Source organism: Populus euphratica, unplaced genomic scaffold, assembly GCF_000495115.2.
Source record: "Populus euphratica unplaced genomic scaffold, PopEup_1.0 scaffold5.1, whole genome shotgun sequence".
Classification (NCBI taxonomy): domain Eukaryota; kingdom Viridiplantae; phylum Streptophyta; class Magnoliopsida; order Malpighiales; family Salicaceae; genus Populus; species Populus euphratica.
Genome location: NW_011499848.1, coordinates 2,997,950 through 3,016,632, shown reverse-complemented (window position 1 = coordinate 3,016,632; position 18,683 = coordinate 2,997,950). Strand labels below are relative to the sequence as shown.

Here is an 18,683-nt window from a genome sequence, read left to right as displayed (position 1 = left end):
TTTGTTAATTTTTATTTTAAAAAATATATATAAAAATAGCATATATGAAAAAAAAAGATATTTTATTTAACATTTTATTTGGCTTTTTTCTTGTAGCATAAAAACAAGTAAAGAAAAGCCGAGATATAACTTTCTTATTCTTGCCTATCCATTTCACAGCTGCGTTGGAGATGCTTTTGCTATTTCCTTTCTTCTCTCATTGTTTTCCACGGATGACTCTTTCCAGTGTGGCAAAGTGGATTATCAGTTCTTCTATCAAGTTTGATTTTAAATATTTTTAATTTTTAATTTTATTTTATAATATTTAATTTATTAAACTTTTTTTTTCAGTTTTTTTTCATGAGTTTATTATAATTTTATGATCTATATCGTGGATTTGTTTGGGTTTACTTAAATAATTTTTTCTACTCTTTTTATTATTATTTTTTTAATTTTATTTTTTTATATTGTATTGGTTGAGAATTAAATCTTATAATTTTAATAAATTTATTGTTTTAATTCTAATTTTATAACCCAAATAATATATTGAAAAGTAAACATAAATTAATTTAAGTTTTTTTTTTCAATTGAGATTTTTTTTAATTTTATATATTAACCTTAAATTGATTAAGAATTAAATTTTATATATTTTTTAATTTTTTTATAGAAATAATTTATTTTTATTATTAAGTTGTTTATTTGACAGATTAATTTAAATTGCTTTTTTATTTTTTTAAATAAATATTTTTTCTCCTTTCATCTTTATTTTTTTTATTTAAATTATTTATCACAACTATCTATTTTTGTTACATTATATAATAAAATAAAATAAATTTATTAAATTTAATTTAGTTTATAGCACGAGTTATAAATTTTAATTATTTTTGAAAAGCATGCCTGTGGTGCCCAATTAATTTTCTTTACATTAAAAAATATTTTGATTCAGTCAATAGAGTGATCCAAAGCACCAATTTAGTGATCTGATAAAAAAACTAAAAATACAACAAAACATTAAATAAATACACAAAATTAATATTTTCTAACGATGATTCACGAGCAAATGGAAAGTGATTAAAAATGTACAAACCTTGAGGGACTAACTTGTTATTTTCTAACAATACAAGGACCGAGTTGCGATATCCAATTCTGAATAGTATGGGTAGGGTTTATGGATTATTCCATGTGAGGGTTTTAGCCCTCTCATAAAACACCATCTCCACTTCTCTTCTTCACTCATTTCGAAACCATCAACAAAATGGTGTCTCCATTTAACAAAAAAACCCCATAAATCTAATAACCTTTAGGGTTTCCAAATGGATGATTTAACCGGTGATGATTTCGGTGATTTATACTTAGATGTTGTGATTCAAGCGAGTTCAGTCATCGATTCATTACCAAACTCCAGTAATTTATGTACAGAATCAGAATCACATCAAGGAAATGGAGGCAGCGATCATAAAAAGGTTAATCAAAGCAAAAAAGAAGAGAACCTGGTGTCGGAGACCAAGGAATTAAACGAGGAGAAGTTAGGGGTTTTGGAGGAGGTTGGTGATGGGAGTGATAGTGAAGATGATCTGAATATTGTTTTGAATGATGAGGATTGTAAAGGGTTTGAAGTTGGCAGAGAAAGGAACGGTAATGGTAATGGCGGTGGCGGTTTCGAGGAGGAAGAGGGGGAGGAGGGTGGTGGTTTTGTTGTTGCTAAAAATGGAGTAGAATGTGGTGCTAGTGGGAATGGAGTAAAGGGTGTTCATCACTTGCCGCATTTGCATTATAAGGTACTGAGTTTTCATGGAAATGGTGTTATGTGTTTTTCAGTTCAGATTTTTGTCTCTATTTTTTTGCAGGAGACTACGAGTGTACCTTTTGGACTTTAGTCGAAGTACTTGATTTTAGAATTTTTATGGATATGAAGTGGAATTTGCTGTTTCTAACATTAGATATTGAATTTTACGTAAATATTGTAATTTTCTTAGCTGGAGTTTAGTATGAGTTTGTTTTGGGTTTTGTTTAATTAGTTTGTTTTGAAGTTCATCTTGGTGATTGTATTTTTAATTTGTAGCTTTAGATCTTTGGTTCTGATTTATTAAGTGCAATGACATGACTGATGGTTATGTAGATGGTGTCTTTTTGAGAATTGTCCGGGTATTGTACAAGACCAAGAATGTTAAAAAAGTTCAAAATCAGCAGTTTTGATTTTCGGTTTGTTTGATTGCAGAATGACATGTTAATATGATATTTTTGTTCCGCGTTTTTATTTTTTATAACAATAGTATTCCTAGAGGTGGAAGCTTGATGTGAAAATAACCTAGTTAGTTTCTTGTTCTCCTGCTATTGTTTAGAATGTAAGACCTTATGGATCATCATTTCCGAGCAATAAAAAAGGCAATGAATCTGCTGGGGTGGCATCTTGTTCTTCTAGCTCTGCTAGAGGTAATTGGGAAGATAACAGGTGCAAGCAACACAAGGTAAATTCAGGCCGGGTTGCTAATTTTCATGCTACAACCAATTCAGTACTATCTCATGGTGGATATGGTTACTCACTTCCATGGTATAGGTTAGTAAATACCCCCATTACTCCAGTTCTGTGCAAATACAATTTATTTATGGTTGTTATAAATAGCAAACAGCAATGCACATACAAAATGATTTAATGTTCTAAATAAGGGTAAATGTTATTTCACATTTACGAGGCTGCTATTGCTGCAGTGATGAATGATTAAGGGAATTTTTGTACTCTTGTATTGGATGCAAGAGTTCTAATTCTCCAGTAATATTAAGTAAAATCTTGCTTCCTTGTATTCAACAGGAGTATACTAGATGTAAATATTGATGCATTTGAAGAAAAGCAGTGGAGGTATCCTGGAGTTCATATATCCAATTTCTTCAATTTTGGTTTCAATGAGGATAGCTGGAAACAGTACTGCATGTCATTGGTAAATTTTTGAAACATTATACTCATTTTGGTCAGTTAATTGACCTTATAGTCATATGATCAAACAGTTCTAACACCTCATTTGCAAAGGAAAAAAAAGAAAGAACAGAGATATGCCCGACTAATTTATGATAGGTATTATTGCCATTACCACATTTTTGTTAACTGGCAATTGGCCACTAATCACTGAAACTCTGTGAGATGCATTGTAGGAGCAATATGGGCAACAGTCTTACATGCATGGTGCAATGTCAATTCTTCATTCTTCAAAATCTACCCAGGTGAGTTATTTTTATTTTTTAGGGGTCTTTTCATGTCCATTGTGAAATCATAGTTGAATGCTCGAATTCCAAATTTATTCTATTTGCTTGAAATCAGGCTTATGGATTCGGACCTGAGCAGAATAGTATAGCTATAGCTGACCATATTAGTCAAGTTGATTCTTCATCAGAATATGCTGATAGAGGGGGGAAGCAGCTGGGATTGGTACCCCCTAAATTAAGGGTTCCTTATTTTGATATTACCACATTGACTACATTTATTTTTTCTATGAATGTCTAGTATGCTTTCTTGTATGCTGTTTTTTAATGAATTGTTTTGATTGCTTCAGCGAAAAGGCAGACCAATTCAGGTTGAAGACAGCACTGGTGAACGTCAACCAACCATGGATCTAAGGCGTCCACGTGTTTGGGATTCTGATGTTGTTATAAAGGTTGGATTTTACTTTAAATATGTGAGACTTCTTTTACAACATTTTTTTACTCTATATAATGATTAATTCTTTGTGTGATTTGGAACAGATCAATGTGCAGGACTCCAATGACAATTCCTCTCAGTCCAGCATGGAGCAATCAAGCCATATGGATAGCATTGAACCCAGAGCATCAAAAAGAAGTTATTTAAATCTTGATGATAAAAGAGATGCCTGCTCTTCTGGTAGTGCCAGTAGAGATGAACCCTCTGCAGAGTCTCTGGAAGGAAATCCCAGGTCTCCCTCTCTGAAAAAGTTTTAACCATTTAAATATCTAGAATTATCTTCATATTTCCTATTCAATTGGTTTGGCTTGGATTTGTTTTCCTAGTTGAATATGGTGGCTTTATGGCGATCAAAATCTAACATGGTACAAGTCTTGGATGCGAGTTAGAGTTTTATTATGCTTCTGGAGTTCAATAGAAATACTCAGTTTATTAATATTGCATCTAATGAATCTCATATTTTTTAAACAGAGGCTAAAAGTCTCATAAGCATTTCTTTTATGCTTAATGTAATATAATGAAGCAGAGACTAGATAGAAGATGATGGTGCTTGGTCTAAGATGTTTAATTTTCATGTTCGTTATTATGCTTCTGGAGTTCAATAGAAATACTCAGTTTAGTAATATTGCATCTAATGAATCTCATATTTTTTAAGCAGAGGCTAAAAGTCTCATAAGCATGGCTTTTATGCTTAATGTAATATAATGAAGCAGAGACTTGGTTGATGGAAGATGATGTTGCTGTGGCTAAGATGTTTAATTTTCATGTTCATTCAGGCGACATTTTATATTGACGGGCTATTACATTAGAAGTTTGGCTTTCTTTATATTCCAGTGCTTTTGTTGAGCCACTGATGATGTTAATGATTTTAATTTGTTATCATTAGGTGTTTCCAGTCAATGTCAGTGTCCAATAAAATGTCTCCGAATACTGATAATAATGAAGCCAACCAGATTTCTAATGCGGATGGGTATCACCATCAAAAGGAAAATGCCCATTCTTCAGAAGGCATTGCTGAAAAAATGGAAACTGTAGATGAGGAAGAGGAAGAAATTGACAGGAAGGAGTGCAAGTCAGATCAATTACTGAGTGAGCCAGAACTATCACTGAGTGATTACAGTTATTTTAGCCCTAGTCTATCCTACTCTGACAGTGATTCTGAAGCATCCAGAGACAATATCTGTCATACTGTCAAAGATTCTCCTGGTCCCTTAAGAAGGCCATCTTTGGGCACCAAGTTACAGGAATCTGTTACATCTAACCATAAGAACCCTAAAAGAAATGGTGTTATAAGAACATCAGGTATCCAAAATTGTTCAAGTCATAAAAGACCTGTTTGGGAGGAAAGGAAGGATCACAATCGGAGACTCCGTAGAGTTCCGGAATGGAGGATCCTTCCTAATAATGACAGGAAGGAGTGCAAGTCAGATCAATTACTGAGTGAGCCAGAACTATCACTGAGTGATTACAGTTATTTTAGCCCTAGTCTATCCTACTCTGACAGTGATTCTGAAGCATCCAGAGACAATATCTGTCATACTGTCAAAGATTCTCCTGGTCCCTTAAGAAGGCCATCTTTGGGCACCAAGTTACAGGAATCTGTTACATCTAACCATAAGAACCCTAAAAGAAATGGTGTTATAAGAACATCAGGTATCCAAAATTGTTCAAGTCATAAAAGACCTGTTTGGGAGGAAAGGAAGGATCACAATCGGAGACTCCGTAGAGTTCCGGAATGGAGGATCCTTCCTAATAATGATAGCTATACCTCTCCCACATTTAGGGATCGCTCATCCCTTGATTGTAGCAGACAGATTGAAAATCTGCATGATTTTGATTATCGAAATGGAGAAGATTTCTCTTATAGTCGGCAGAAAGACCCTTCTTGTGGTTACAATGGTAAAAGGTGCAGGGATGACCATGCTCAGGCTGTTTACAAAAAACACTGTCATAGAAAATATAATTTCAGCTTTAAAGATGAGATGATTCCACAGAACAGAAGGGGTTGGAATGAGAAGGAATCTTTCCATGAACAAAGCTGTAGATTCGATGATCAAGATACGTGCAAAGATTTGTATAGTTCTGGAAGAGGACTCTTTCCGGAGGACGTGATTCCTCCCACTTATTGGAGATCAAGACATTTGGCTTCCAAGTACAACAATCACAAAGAGAGAGAAATTCTATGGAAAAGGAAGAGTGGAAACATCCGATTTCAGAAGAGCACTCACAGTATGCGCTTGCTTGGTCATGAAAATGAAGATGACTTAATGCAAGAAAATTGTGGAAGATCTGTTCCACTGGCCAACCAGAAAAGGTTTTCGTTGAATGAAAAATGTGAAAGGCGCAACTTTATTGGGAGAGAAGGGAATTCTTCCAGTAGAAGGGTTAAATATGGTTGTGATCCCTGTATGGATTTGAATAGTTCATGGAACATGGAAACTGAAGAAGATTATTGCAATCCACTTCATCAACATTTTTTCTCCAAGTATCAGAGGGAAACTTATGATTCCAATGATGGAAGGTGGCATGAGATGTTGTCGTCAAGAAATGTTATGTTCAACTCCAGATTAACTGAAAGATATAGAAGACCAAGGAGACGAATATGCATCAGGGAGGGCCAGGATCGTGGTTGGGATGGTAGTTTTAATGATAAGATTGATGCTGAAGATGGTATCATTTATCCTGACGATCAGGTTCATTTGGAGAGGAGAAAATATAGCAGGAGATCTAGAGTAGTTAAGTGGAAAGAGGATGAATCTATTTTAAGGCATCATGTTGGCAATCTTTATGTCGAAAGGAAACCATGTTTCTATGGAGTAACTTCAACACATGAAATAATTCATGCTAAACATAGATCTGCCACTGGTGGGGTGGTGGTTAATGGTATGGATTTTAGCCGGCATAGCTATAAAATGATCAGAGAAGGAAGTAATGCTAGGTGTGTCAATCGAAATACTAGTAAGATGTATAGGAGGGGGCATGAGAAGATGGTCAGGAGGTGCTGTGATCCAGATGACCTGAATGTTGGAGAAGTAAAGGTAAACTTAGGGAAGCTGAGATCAAAACCTTGTACAACTGTACGTGTATGTATTAGTGCTCTTCTTTTGAGCAAGTCTTTATTCTTGTTAATGCTATCTCATTGTGTGTTTATCCGACATTTCTTCTCGTGTTAAAATTTCCATGTGATTCACTTTGTGAAGCTCACTAAGAATTTTTTCATGTCTTCCCATGCTCTAGTGTCAATAAGCCATTCAGGATAAAGAAACACTCAGTAATAAGCAGTTGATCGTGTTCTGCAATTTCCCCATTGCAAGTGTAGTGTGATGTTTCTTGCTATGGCTATAGAATTGATATTTGACATGCTTCCATTTGATGTTAGTATGGAATTTTCAATAGTTTGTCCTTGTTTGCTATTGTAGAGACTTCAGAAGGTTGAGAAATGAAACCAGCTTGTCAGGAAAATATTAGTTTTCCAGGAATCAGATTTTGATAAACCACTATTACAATGCCTGTACCTGATATTGCGTGCTATGCTCCTCTGAAAGTATATTTGCATGCGATTTGCATGCTATGCTCTTCTGGTGATCATTCATACATTTTATATCCTCTAAACTTTCTATACTTGCCACTTCCGAAGTGAGGTATTTTGGTATATTTAGCATGCTTCCTGCATGGATCTTATATTTAAGATTTGTTAATAGTATTAGTAGGGGCAGATTGGCAAATGAAATTTAGAAAGCCATTACATAGTTTCTTTTGCACTGAAGAAGATTATTGTGAATTTGAATGTAAAATACCTCCAAAACAACAGGGCAATGTAATTATAGCTTTTTTCTCAGATGCATTGATTACCCTCTGGGGTAAAGTTTTTAAATATTTATCAAGTTATCAACATTGCATTCCTCTGCCCCCCTAATACTCTGGTGCATAGTTGACTCCAATAAAAGGAATCTTGTTGTTGATAACTCAATGGCATGATCATTGCTGCCTAAATTATGAATTTTGTGGGGAATCTGTGATTTACTTAATATCAGGAAAATTTATTTGATTGACGGTTTGTTGCAGATTGTAACTATTCAACTTGATAATTTTTATTTCTTTGAGTTTTTGAAATAGCCATCTCTTTGACAGCATGTTCCAACATTTATGTTTCACTCACCGTTATGCAATCTCATATATTTTGTGACTGATCCTTATGATATCTGTACCCCTGCTTTTCTGCTTATTCACCATCTGTCTTTTTTAGTTGATTCAGATATTGATTTGGTATGTCTTGATGCATAGAGACATCAGCAAACTGTTTTCCTTGTAAAGAGTTATGATCTCTTGTTGCTTTGTTGTTGTGAAGTGAATTCTTTTTAAGCTTTGTCTGATGTTCAAATTTGTGCTTATTGTTTCATGCATTGCTCATGGATGTTCAATTATCCTATTCAATCCTGTCCTAGGCGCATTTTGGTGCATTATCATGTGAAATATTGTCCATTTGTTCATTATCCTTTTTTTTCTTTTTCATGCACCAAGTCCATTGTGATTTAAGCTCTGTATTTTGTGGTAGATTATCATTTCATATTAGCTGCATGATTTGACACCATTGAGGTTATTTGCTAATTTATTGCTTTTGTGTATGCAACCAGTATCTCTTTTTATCAATTCTGTTGTTATTTCATGGTTTGTCTTCGCTGAGGGAAGAGCTACTAAATACAAGCAGCGCTCGTAATGTTGCATAACCAGTTTTATAATGTGGATGGTTTAAAAATTTTGTTTGTCTTCTTGTGAAGAGTTTGTAATGGATTACATTTATTTTGCAAGGAGAGGATTTGTTTGATAGGGTTCTAACGAATCTGACCTTCTCAATGCCAAGACTTCCTCATCAGTGTGTTTGTGAAGAGCTTGCCTTTGGTTCTAGGGAAGTCAATATGTTTGGAAAAGAACTAAATATAGGTCAGCCCATGGAATGCTAATATTAATTAAGCTTTGGGAACAACTTGGTTCTTGTTGTAGCAGTAGTCATTTTGATGGACTGTTTGTAAATGGGTATTTAACTCAGCATAGGCTGAGAAGGTGTCCAATGCTGTCTAGTAAAGATAGGGAATTTACTACAGCTGAAAACAGCATGGAAATCCTGCCAGTCTGTATATAATTTTTAGTAGCTTGTTTCTTAAGTTGCCAGAGTTGATGACTAATTCATATGATTGTGGACTTGCTATAAAATATCTGCACTGATTTGCTATCTTAATGGTTTTCAGGATTTTGCTTATTTGGGTTCTCCTGCAATGTGATCTAGACTTTTTACAATTTTGATGTGTTCTTTGAATTATTCAATTTTCTCTATATTTTTTTTTATTTGCTATCAATATCGTAGCTAGGTATACATGGTTAACATTTACTTATGGCAATATATTATGAAGTTCCCTGAAAGATGTTCTAATGTTCGAAGTTTACTGCAGAAAAGTATGTTTAAAAGGATGGATCTGAAGTTTGCCAAGGAGCCAATGTGTTCGATGGATTTCAATGAATCCCAGACAGGAATCCAAACTGATGTTCTTGAAACTGGAGGCGATGATGAAAAGAAATGGATCGGTAAATCTCAAGTTATAGAGCACAATGAAAAATTGAACATTGAAGATGGCCAGATAATGGCAGAAGAATCAAGCATGGAAAGCAAGTTGGCAAAAAAATGTGCTTTTAAAAGTGTGGTTCCAACTTGCAATGTGAAGAATAGAAATTTTCTCTCTGAAAATGCTTCCAGTAGAAACAAGAATAATGGGGCAGTTGAAAGTAAACGGATACTGGACATGATAGCAAAGATGGAAAAACGTAGGGAGCGCTTTAAGGATCCAATTGCACAGAAAAAGGAACTGGACAAGACTTCCGAACCCCAAGTTGAAGTGGTGATCGATACAGTTCCAGCTAACCAAGATAGGCCAGCCAGAAAGAGACAATGGGGTGGAACTTAGGTTTTTGCGTTCGCAGGTATATTGCATTTATCCTTTCTTAATCATCCTTTCTGGGTCTCCAGGTTTACCTCAGACTGTCTATTGATGGATAGAAGCGGGCAAATTATCATGGAAATTACTTCTCGATGACTGACAAATCATGTGGAGTTCCGGTGGAAATATTTTCATTTTTCTTGATTTAATAAATGCCATGCATTATTTAATTGTGCTGATACACATCTATGATGCTCATCATAGTGGTAATTTGATATTTAATTGATGGCAACGACAAGTCTCTGTTGTATGATATTCAGAGCTTGATCATTGTTTTCTTTCATGTTAATATTTATTGATTGGGATAAACTTGATGATTTATCGATGGTCACAAGCGTTGATGCTGAATCTTCTAGTTGTAGAATAATTTTTGCTCGTCTTTCTCTCAGTCCCCTTCTGTCAGGATGCGTGTTCATTCTCTCAAAATGATGCTAATCTGTTGAGTTTGTAGGTTGATGCGTGAACTGTTGCATAGCACTGTGCTAGTGTTCGCACGTGTTTATTTTTTCACACCTTTTTTTCAATCGTTCACCAGTGGGAAACTTCTTTCACCTTTGTTCTACCCAGTGAGACATTCTGTTTTCCATCATTCATTCGGGCGAGTAAAATAGCTGTGCTAAGGTGTTCTGCAAATGACGGGCAGTGAGGCTTAACATAATGACAATTACTAAATATGAAAATATAAAAAAATTATTTTAATGTTTTATTTTACTAAGAAGTCTTGAGAAGAAAAATAGTGCATAATCTCAAATATAAGTTTTTCAAACCCAGCAAATCTAAACTAATTCTTGATTCCCTGTATTGGATAGAAAGTTTCACCCTTTTTTGTCAGCTCTATCTTTTTTTAAATAGAATATTATTCTGTTTTTAAACAATTTTTTAATGTTATTATATAAAAAATAACTCAATAATTGTTAATTGTTTTTTAAAAAGGGTTAAAAGTTGCGGTGAGAGTATCACTCCGAGAATGGGTTATTTTTATTTTTAAAAATTTATTTTTTCTATAGTATATTAAAACAATTTCAAAAAAAAAAATTAAAAACGTTTTTAAAAATACAAAAACAATTTTGTCATGAACGATCGTATAACTGAGTCCCAAAGAGCTAATTGCTTTGTCTTGAACGCTCGCGTCACTATGTCCCAGGATATGGCAGATTGTTGTCCGTGAGATAGACTATGATTTCCCACCAACAGAAGCTGTCCACGTGGCATAAAAATCTGCAAGCTAGATTAGAGAGCTAAGCCACCAGATGTGTTGAGCGACGTGGCTGCTCTGACGCCAGTGACGTCCCTTGTTTGCATATACCAAGGTACACTCAAAGTCACTGCATTTCTCGTGCTTACCAAAAATAAGACTCCATATAACTGTAAAAAAATAAAAAATGCTAATATACCACCTCAAGTCCAAGAGGCCGCGGTGGTCATTTACACACCACGCCTCTTTCTCCTTCACAAAGCCCGCCCAGTATTCTCTCATCTCGACCACTTTCCTTTCCATCCGTTAACAAAAACAGAAATTTGAAAGAAAAGAAAATGCACCTCTTCTCTCCTTCCTCTTCCTCTTCTACTTCGAAAGCAACTTTCACTCTCTTCTCTCCCTCTCAAAACCCCAACAACAACTCCAAACTCTACTTCAAAATCCATACCAAAACAAGAACAACAATACCATGTTCCTCTAAGGAATCCCCTCCTGTTCTAGACCCGAAACCTCTCTCCTTAGAATCATCAAGAACCAATGAGCTTAGCAACCGGAAAAGCAATTTTGTTATTGAATCAAAGAGAGATTCTTTGGAGGGAATGCTGGTTGTTCGCCGGCCGGACATGGAGGTTCCCGGTGAGGATTCCGGCGAGAGCAGTGAGAAAGAGAGCGATGATAATAACACTAAATCCTTGACAATCATTGATGTGGGCCTCGAGGAGTTTGCAAAAAAGATGCCGATTTTTGAGCCAGAGAGAGTGGGGTCCTCTGGTTCCGGTCCTCAAGAGAAGCCACTTGATGTGAATTTGGACTTGGCTTTGTATAAGGCCAAGGTGTTAGCTAGGCGTTTTAAGTATAAAGAAGCTGAGGAGATACTGCGAAAGGTATGTTTTTGTTTGCTGTTATTAACTTTGGTTGATTTTTTGGGGAAAATATTGGTGCTGTTAAAAATGGGTTCCTCTTTGTGGTTTTTTAAGTGTATTAGTTATTGGCCTGAAGATGGGAAGCCATATGTGGCATTAGGGAAGATATTGGGCAAGCAATCAAAAACAGAAGCAGCAAGAGCTGTGTATGATAAAGGGTGCCAGGCAACTCAAGGAGAGAATCCTTACATTTGGCAGGTGAGAGACGTGTAACTATTCTTTCCGACTACAAACGTGATTCAACTCTTAATGCTAATCTTTTGTGATCGATTTGGTAATTGTTGAGGGCTTATGAAATGCTTTGATCTTTATTGATGCCCCCAAAGCAAGTTCTAGGACATTCACTCTTCTTTTATTTCTTAAGCTATTGGTTCTAGGTGGCAGGGTCAATTGTTACCTGAGTTTGATCTTTGTATTGATTCCCATTTTGCATTCACTAGTAACTGTCAAAAAAAGAGGGAATCTTGAATGTTTTTTTTAATTTCTTAAATTGTTCTGCCACTGGCCTCTTGGAATTGTGGTAATTTTACAGTTGAGTCGTGCAATGTTTGAATTCTGCGAAATTTGTTGATAGATTTCTGCATTCAGTGAATATCCCATCTACTCATGTGACACAGAGAGTAGTAAATGACGTCACTGTATGATCATTTAGCTTCTTGAATAGGTTGCGTAGATTTAACTGTTGTAAAACTCCCTAATTCCAAACTTGTGGTCGCGCATTTTGTCGACTCAATCACATCGGCATCCTGCAGGTGCCTAATGTTGGTACAGCCAATATATATGATGTCGGTTCATTCTTTGGTTTTTTTCATGGAATGATAGCATGGTGATGTATGTTGTAAAATTAGTAGCGCTGGCTCAACGTTGGTAAACATATCATAGGATGAACTGCATTCCCATTCTACTTTCATTTCTCGTATTTGGATTTAACCAGCACATGTCCTTGGAACAGTGCTGGGCTGTTTTGGAAAATAAAATGGGTAATATTAGGAGAGCAAGAGAGTTATTCGATGCAGCCACAGTTGCTGATAAAAGACACGTAGCTGCTTGGCATGGTTGGGCAATTCTAGAGCTAAAACAGGGAAATGTTAAGAAGGCAAGGCAATTACTTGCTAAAGGCCTTAAGTTTTGTGGTGGAAATGAGTATGTTTACCAGACACTGGCACTTTTGGAAGCTAAAGCAAATCGATATGAGCAGGCTCAATACTTGTTCAGGCAAGCAACCAAGTGTAATCCAAAAAGCTGTGCCAGTTGGCTTGTAAGTACTTGGCATCCTAAACATTCTTTGATGTTGTGATGTTGCTTTCATAAATTATTTAATCCTCAATTTGTTGAGATCTTCTGATTCAGGCATGGGCACAACTAGAAATGCAACAGGAGAACAATCTTGTCGCAAGGAAACTCTTTGAGGTATTCCTTGCTTTGAGCTGTATTTTTTCCACGTTTTCATGCAGCATGCTTCCTTTTCGGTCTTTCATTCTGTGATATTCTTGTTTCTAATTTAATTTGCAGAGAGCAGTACAAGCAAGCCCTAAGAACAGATTTGCATGGCATGTATGGGGAGTTTTTGAAGCTAATATTGGAAATATTGAGAAAGCAAGAAAACTTTTAACGATAGGCCACGCACTTAATCCAAGGGATGCTGTTCTGCTTCAGTCTCTTGCTTTGTTGGAATATAGACATTCTTCTGCAAATCTTGCACGAGTATTGTTCAGGAAAGCATCTGATTTGGACCCAAGGCACCAACCTGTTTGGATTGTAAGATTTTTCTTCATACAATACTCAGATCTAGTAATCAAACTCGATCATTCTTGTGTCTTATCTTCTTCTTTCAAAATTCCTTCGTGTTGATGCAAACATAAATAGGAAATTATTCTTGTTTCTATTTTTTTCATTATTGAAACACTTATACACTATCACTGTAAAATTTATTTGACTGTTTGATGTTCCAAATTTAGGCTTGGGGATGGATGGAATGGAAAGAAGGCAACATATCCACTGCAAGGGAGTTATATCAAAAGGCTCTTTCAATTAACACAACCACTGAAAGTGCAGCTAGATGTCTACAGGTAATTTGCATGAATTCAAATGCATGTATAGTTAACAACAATGTTGGAATGACTTTTATCCATTTCAACTTGAGTGTCTTGTTCCATTGTCATCCATTGCAGGCTTGGGGTGTCCTGGAACAAAGAGCTGGTAACCTGTCCGCAGCTCGAAGATTATTTAGATCATCCCTAAATATAAATTCTCAGAGTTATGTAACATGGATGACATGGGCACAGTTGGAGGACGATCAAGGAAACAGTGTGCGTGCCGAGGAAATTCGGAACCTTTACTTTCAACAGGTCAGTGATCACCTTTCTGTACCCTAAATGACAAGATCTAGCACAGAAAGATGTTTTTCTGCTGTATATACCCACATTTTGGTTGACCTGGTCATCTAATCAAAATCATCAAAAACAAAGTTTTTGGTTGTTCTTTCCTTCAGTCTTGTTCTCATCATTGTGCTATCATTTCATCAGTAAACCAAGCATGCTGCTTGGGAAATTGGATTGGATGTAAACTTGCATCTATTTGTTTTAATGTTGAATCATTGGAGCCCAATTTAACATATTTTCATCCTTTACACAGCGTACCGAAGTTGTAGATGATGTCTCATGGGTTACAGGATTTTTAGATATCCTTGACCCAGCAGTTGACAGCATAAAGAAGCTCCTGAACATGGATCAGGACCCATACAAGAAGGCGCAGGAAGCTTTGAGAAATATATCAAGAGGTAAAGAAAAAGGTGTTGATGACAACTCAGCCGGTAATCCATCCTCTAACAACTTTGGCAATTATAAAGAAGACAGGGGTAGTGGACTGGATTTGGATTCCTTCATTAAAGAAAGGTTGTCTCTTGATGCTACCAAGTTTGATGTCAACCTGGAAACATCTGCTGCAAGTCCGGCCCCATGGAGAGGCAAGTCACCAAGAAGTATATGGAAACCAGTAAAAAGCAATCGGAAAAACGTTGCCAAATTCTAGCTGTCGTTTCAAAGAGGCAGTTTTAAAGTGACACTTGAGTTCATGGTTCAAGAAACTCAACGTCTGAAAATCGAAAATATTATTTAGTACAGTAACGCTGTAACTACAGCAGGATGTCTCCGTAGAACACAGTGATGTGTAAACTGCTAACACATGGAAAGATAATTCGAGATTAAATTTGTTGATATAAAATTACAGATGTAACTACCAAAAACAATCTATTTTCTATAATGGTAACTATAGGCATTAGTTTGCACAGAAAGAATCTAATTCGAGCACTTTTTTTCAATCCGTATTTTTTTCGATATATATATATATATATATATATATATATATATATATATATATATATATATATATATATATATATATATATATATATATATATATGGGGAGGGAGGTGGGTGTTTCCGATCTAACCTTTTCTTTTCTTTGCAAAAAGAGACATGTATAATTAAGTTTAAAGAAATATGTTTGTGTACTGTTGCGTCAAGCTTTCACAAAAACAGAAGACGAAGGCAATCATGGGAAGCTCGAAATTAAAGAGATAAGGAATTAAAAAAGAAAAGAAATATGTTATTGCTGGATCCATGAAATCCACCGAATTCATGTCCCGTGCTGGATTGATGTTCAGCTTCAACACCTCGAAACTCAAATGCCTTGTACTCCGAGGGCAAATGGACAACATTTTCGTCGATTTGTAATAAATTAAGGTGAGATTATCCCGCAAGAGGGAAAATTATGCTCCAAATAACCATCACTCATCTGAGCGACAAACTCGTTTTAACCTGTGATCCAAAAGCAGCATTGTCTTAATTCAGTGCAAGTGTGTGAGGGACTCCTGAGGTAGGATCAGGACCCATGCAAAAGGCATAGATAGCAATGGTCGAGAAAAATATCAGAACCTAACGAAATATCAGTCAGGCTTTCCTTTAATAATTATAATTTTTTTAAAAAAAAAGAACAGAAAAGAAAAGGACACGAATCCAGGAGAAGAGAAATAAACACGATACCTACGAGAAGGTAAGTATTCCAACTACGTCTTGTTACAGCAAAGGAAAGTGGCCGGACAAAAAGGAAGATTGCCATAGGACACGAATTTTATGCCCGTCGGTGATCAAGTGGTGCCTGTCAAGATACTCGGGGCGCGAGTGCAAATTGGTAAAGCGCGTACAGTCAATAATTTGCATTGAGAACTGGCTCAATAAGAATGCCTGATATTTCGATCTTAATTCCGTTCACTCCAATATTTCGATCTGAATGAGAGACAAAAATATGGGAGATTCTAGCATGACCCTTTCCGCAATAACCAAACACACCAATATTTCGATCTTAATTCCCTTCACTCCACAATTGAATCTGTCTATGAGACTACAACAATTGTATAAATGGGCTTCAAATAGGTGATTAGGTCTATCTGCGGGAGCGAGCCAAGGTGGTCAAAAATGCATCCTAAAAGCTAAAAATCTCGAGAAACGAATGCAAGTTTTGAAGTCACTATAAAGTAGACAGGTCCTTTCCAATGATGATTAGTAAATTCGGTGTGTATATCGAGAACTGTTGGATGGTCTTAATTTCATTTACAACGCCTAGCTAAGAATTTGATGACGTATCTAAAAAAATCTATGTTGTCTAAGAAAATAGGATTATGAGGTTGTATAATTAGTTAATTAATTTATTATAATAATTTTATTTATTTATTTAATTAAAATAGTTAATAGTTTTTTCAGTACCAGACAAACCAGCTAACTTGTAATTAGTAATTACAGAAGATTTTAAATGTAATTTTATCCTAATAGTTTTTAATCAAAGAAAAATATTTTTGATACAAGTATTAATATTTAATGAAAATATAATAGATTTTTAAAATATTTTTATACAAGTATAAAAAAATTAAAATCTAAAACATCAAATTTTACTTGACTTTTTTTCTAGATTAGATCTAATGAAGATGGATCCTTCTCTTGGTGAGCCTGGAAGGTTGGGTTTATCCTTGAAATGAGTTCTTTTTAGGTGTGTCTTAGGAAGGATATTTGTTATTTTAGAGATGGCCGGGGCTTGATATGCTACCACATCCTGACTAGATTTGGCTAGTCTCAAACTCAAAATATATTTACTAGAATATGCTTGTGTTCTAGAAAATTTATAATTATCTATATTGATCTAGTGTTTATTTTTTAATAAGAATATACTGAGAAAAACTTAACTCATCAAAATGTTAAAAAAGGGGTATTACATATATAATTTGGACTCCTGGAAGGGAGAATATTTGACTGCAAGATGTAATTAGCACAATAGAGAGGGTAAAACGTCTATGACAAAATAGAGATAAGAATCAATAGGACTGACAGCTATTAGTTAATCCAGATCGATGATAACTTTCAAAGCTTGGCTTCTTCTGGATTCACATAGATTCCGATTGTTCTAAGACCTTCGGCATCAAAGGATCCATGCAATCCACCAAATAGAGGCTCATCTCCTGTTTGAAAATCGAATTCAGTACCATTTTGTGCCTTGCAACCGAATGGACCATAGGTCTCCCAGTTCGTAGTAAATGCCAATGAGATCACATTTCCATTACTCCAAAAGCCGCTAATCCCCTTGAGAAACTCACGAGGATAATCAAGCTTAACCTGCTATTCAAATTTAACATGCTCATATATATTCCAAATTCAACGAATAAAAATCTTGGTAGTGATTCAAAATATCAAATCCAGACCCCTTTTGATTTGATTTAACAAACAAGCACGATGCATCATAGAGTGACCAAATAAAATTTTAAGAGAAGGAAACTTTTAATCGAAGTTCAAATCAATGTACAATATATATAGAGTGAGCAAAGAGAGGCTTACAACATTGAATCTCCAACCATAAGGATTCTTAACGGGCATCGGAGAAAGCTTGGACAGGACTCCATTCTCTTCGACATACTGAAATTGAATAAAACGGATAAGATTATCGTGAGAAATATAGATGTGGGAGATTCCAGTACTTCCCTTATGATCCCAGTCAAATTCTAGGTCGGAGATTTCAGAGTGACCCCAGATAAGTGATATGCGTTTTGTTCCAGCCTCTAACTTGATCATCTTCAAAGTTTGTTGCTTCAAAGACGAATATCGCTCTATGCCCTTTTATTCTAGCTCGTGAAAGGCCAAAATCTGTTCTACTTCTAAGTTAAGGTTTCTAGGTTTTATCCTTTTTGAAAGGGAGAAAAGATGTGCAAGTTTTTGGCTGTTCGACAGGTAAATAATTCACTTGTATTATAATTGAATTGAAATGGCTTTACTTTATAAAAGCCATGATTCCCGCGGTAAGATACTGTGATGTTTTTGGTGTTTTTTAGTTAAAAAAAAAAAGCAAAAAACTAAGTTTTTAGGGCTATATTTGTTCGTAGAAAAAAAAAACATTTTGAAAAATAAATTATGAAGAAAGTGAATTCAGAAAAAATAAATTTCAGAAAAAATAAATTATTTTTCAATATGATAATAATATAAAAAATGAACTGGAAAACATTTTTTAGTGTTTGGTTATGTTATGAAAAATAAACTGAAAAATAATTTATTAATTTTTATTTTTCTCAAGTTTATTAAAATAATGAGGAATAAATCTTATAAATTAAAAATTTGAATAATAATGAAATTTAAAAAAAATAATTTTATAAATTATCTTAAATAAAATAAATAATAATCAAAATAATAAAGATCAAATCTAAAAAAAAAGATGAAGAAATTAAAATAATAATAATTAACATTTCATAAAGTATTTCAAATAAAATAAATAACAATCAAAAGAACGAGGACCAAATTTGATAGAAAAAAATTTCAATAAAAAACTAATAGGAGAAAAGCAAATAACAATTATAAAAATGAGGA

General features: G+C 34.8%; 3 protein-coding genes across 4 annotated transcripts; 2 read left to right on the top strand and 1 right to left on the bottom strand.

Annotated features, from left to right (window-relative positions):
* Positions 1-1,157: 1,157 nt before the first annotated feature.
* On the top strand, positions 1,158-9,943 carry LOC105115272 (FIP1[III]-like protein). 2 transcript variants are annotated; one of them, XM_011012113.1, is made up of 10 exons: positions 1,158-1,757; positions 2,322-2,536; positions 2,789-2,915; positions 3,127-3,195; positions 3,293-3,400; positions 3,525-3,626; positions 3,715-3,902; positions 4,557-4,747; positions 5,099-6,753; positions 9,118-9,943. In XM_011012113.1, the coding sequence occupies exons 1-10, from the start codon at positions 1,293-1,295 to the stop codon at positions 9,625-9,627; spliced, it is 3,630 nt and encodes a 1,209-aa protein (XP_011010415.1). In that variant the 5' UTR covers positions 1,158-1,292; the 3' UTR covers positions 9,628-9,943. The 2 variants fall into 2 exon arrangements, with proteins under 2 accessions (XP_011010415.1, XP_011010422.1); XM_011012120.1 differs by having other exon boundaries at positions 4,557-5,068; positions 5,420-6,708.
* A 1,080-nt stretch (positions 9,944-11,023) lies between these two features.
* On the top strand, positions 11,024-15,064 carry HCF107 (high chlorophyll fluorescent 107). Its single transcript, XM_011012103.1, has 8 exons — positions 11,024-11,742; positions 11,836-11,979; positions 12,734-13,039; positions 13,132-13,191; positions 13,294-13,539; positions 13,740-13,850; positions 13,953-14,129; positions 14,416-15,064. Exons 1-8 carry the CDS (start codon positions 11,194-11,196, stop codon positions 14,809-14,811), a joined length of 1,989 nt encoding a protein of 662 aa, XP_011010405.1. The 5' UTR covers positions 11,024-11,193; the 3' UTR covers positions 14,812-15,064.
* Positions 15,065-17,055: 1,991 nt separating this feature from the next.
* LOC105115252 (inactive protein RESTRICTED TEV MOVEMENT 1-like) lies at positions 17,056-17,925 on the bottom strand. The gene is made up of 2 exons (XM_011012094.1): positions 17,664-17,925; positions 17,056-17,444 (listed from the first exon to the last, which is right to left on the bottom strand). Exons 1-2 carry the CDS (start codon positions 17,895-17,897, stop codon positions 17,193-17,195), a joined length of 486 nt encoding a protein of 161 aa, XP_011010396.1. The 5' UTR covers positions 17,898-17,925; the 3' UTR covers positions 17,056-17,192.
* Positions 17,926-18,683: the final 758 nt, after the last annotated feature.

Excerpts from the sequence above, each read along its gene's own strand:
- LOC105115272 (XM_011012113.1), top strand. The coding sequence starts at position 1,293 with ATGGATGATTTAACCGGTGATGATTTCGGTGATTTATACTTAGATGTT. Across the intron at positions 3,903-4,556 it reads TCTCTGGAAGGAAATCCCAG|GTGTTTCCAGTCAATGTCAG; the intron begins GTCTCCCTCTCT and ends TGTTATCATTAG. Across the intron at positions 4,748-5,098 it reads CAGGAAGGAGTGCAAGTCAG|ATCAATTACTGAGTGAGCCA; the intron begins ATCAATTACTGA and ends AGTGCAAGTCAG.
- HCF107 (XM_011012103.1), top strand. The coding sequence starts at position 11,194 with ATGCACCTCTTCTCTCCTTCCTCTTCCTCTTCTACTTCGAAAGCAACT. Across the intron at positions 11,743-11,835 it reads CTGAGGAGATACTGCGAAAG|TGTATTAGTTATTGGCCTGA; the intron begins GTATGTTTTTGT and ends TGGTTTTTTAAG. Across the intron at positions 13,192-13,293 it reads TCGCAAGGAAACTCTTTGAG|AGAGCAGTACAAGCAAGCCC; the intron begins GTATTCCTTGCT and ends TTTAATTTGCAG.
- LOC105115252 (XM_011012094.1), bottom strand. The coding sequence starts at position 17,897 with ATGATCAAGTTAGAGGCTGGAACAAAACGCATATCACTTATCTGGGGT. Across the intron at positions 17,445-17,663 it reads ATGGTTGGAGATTCAATGTT|GTTAAGCTTGATTATCCTCG; the intron begins GTAAGCCTCTCT and ends TTTGAATAGCAG.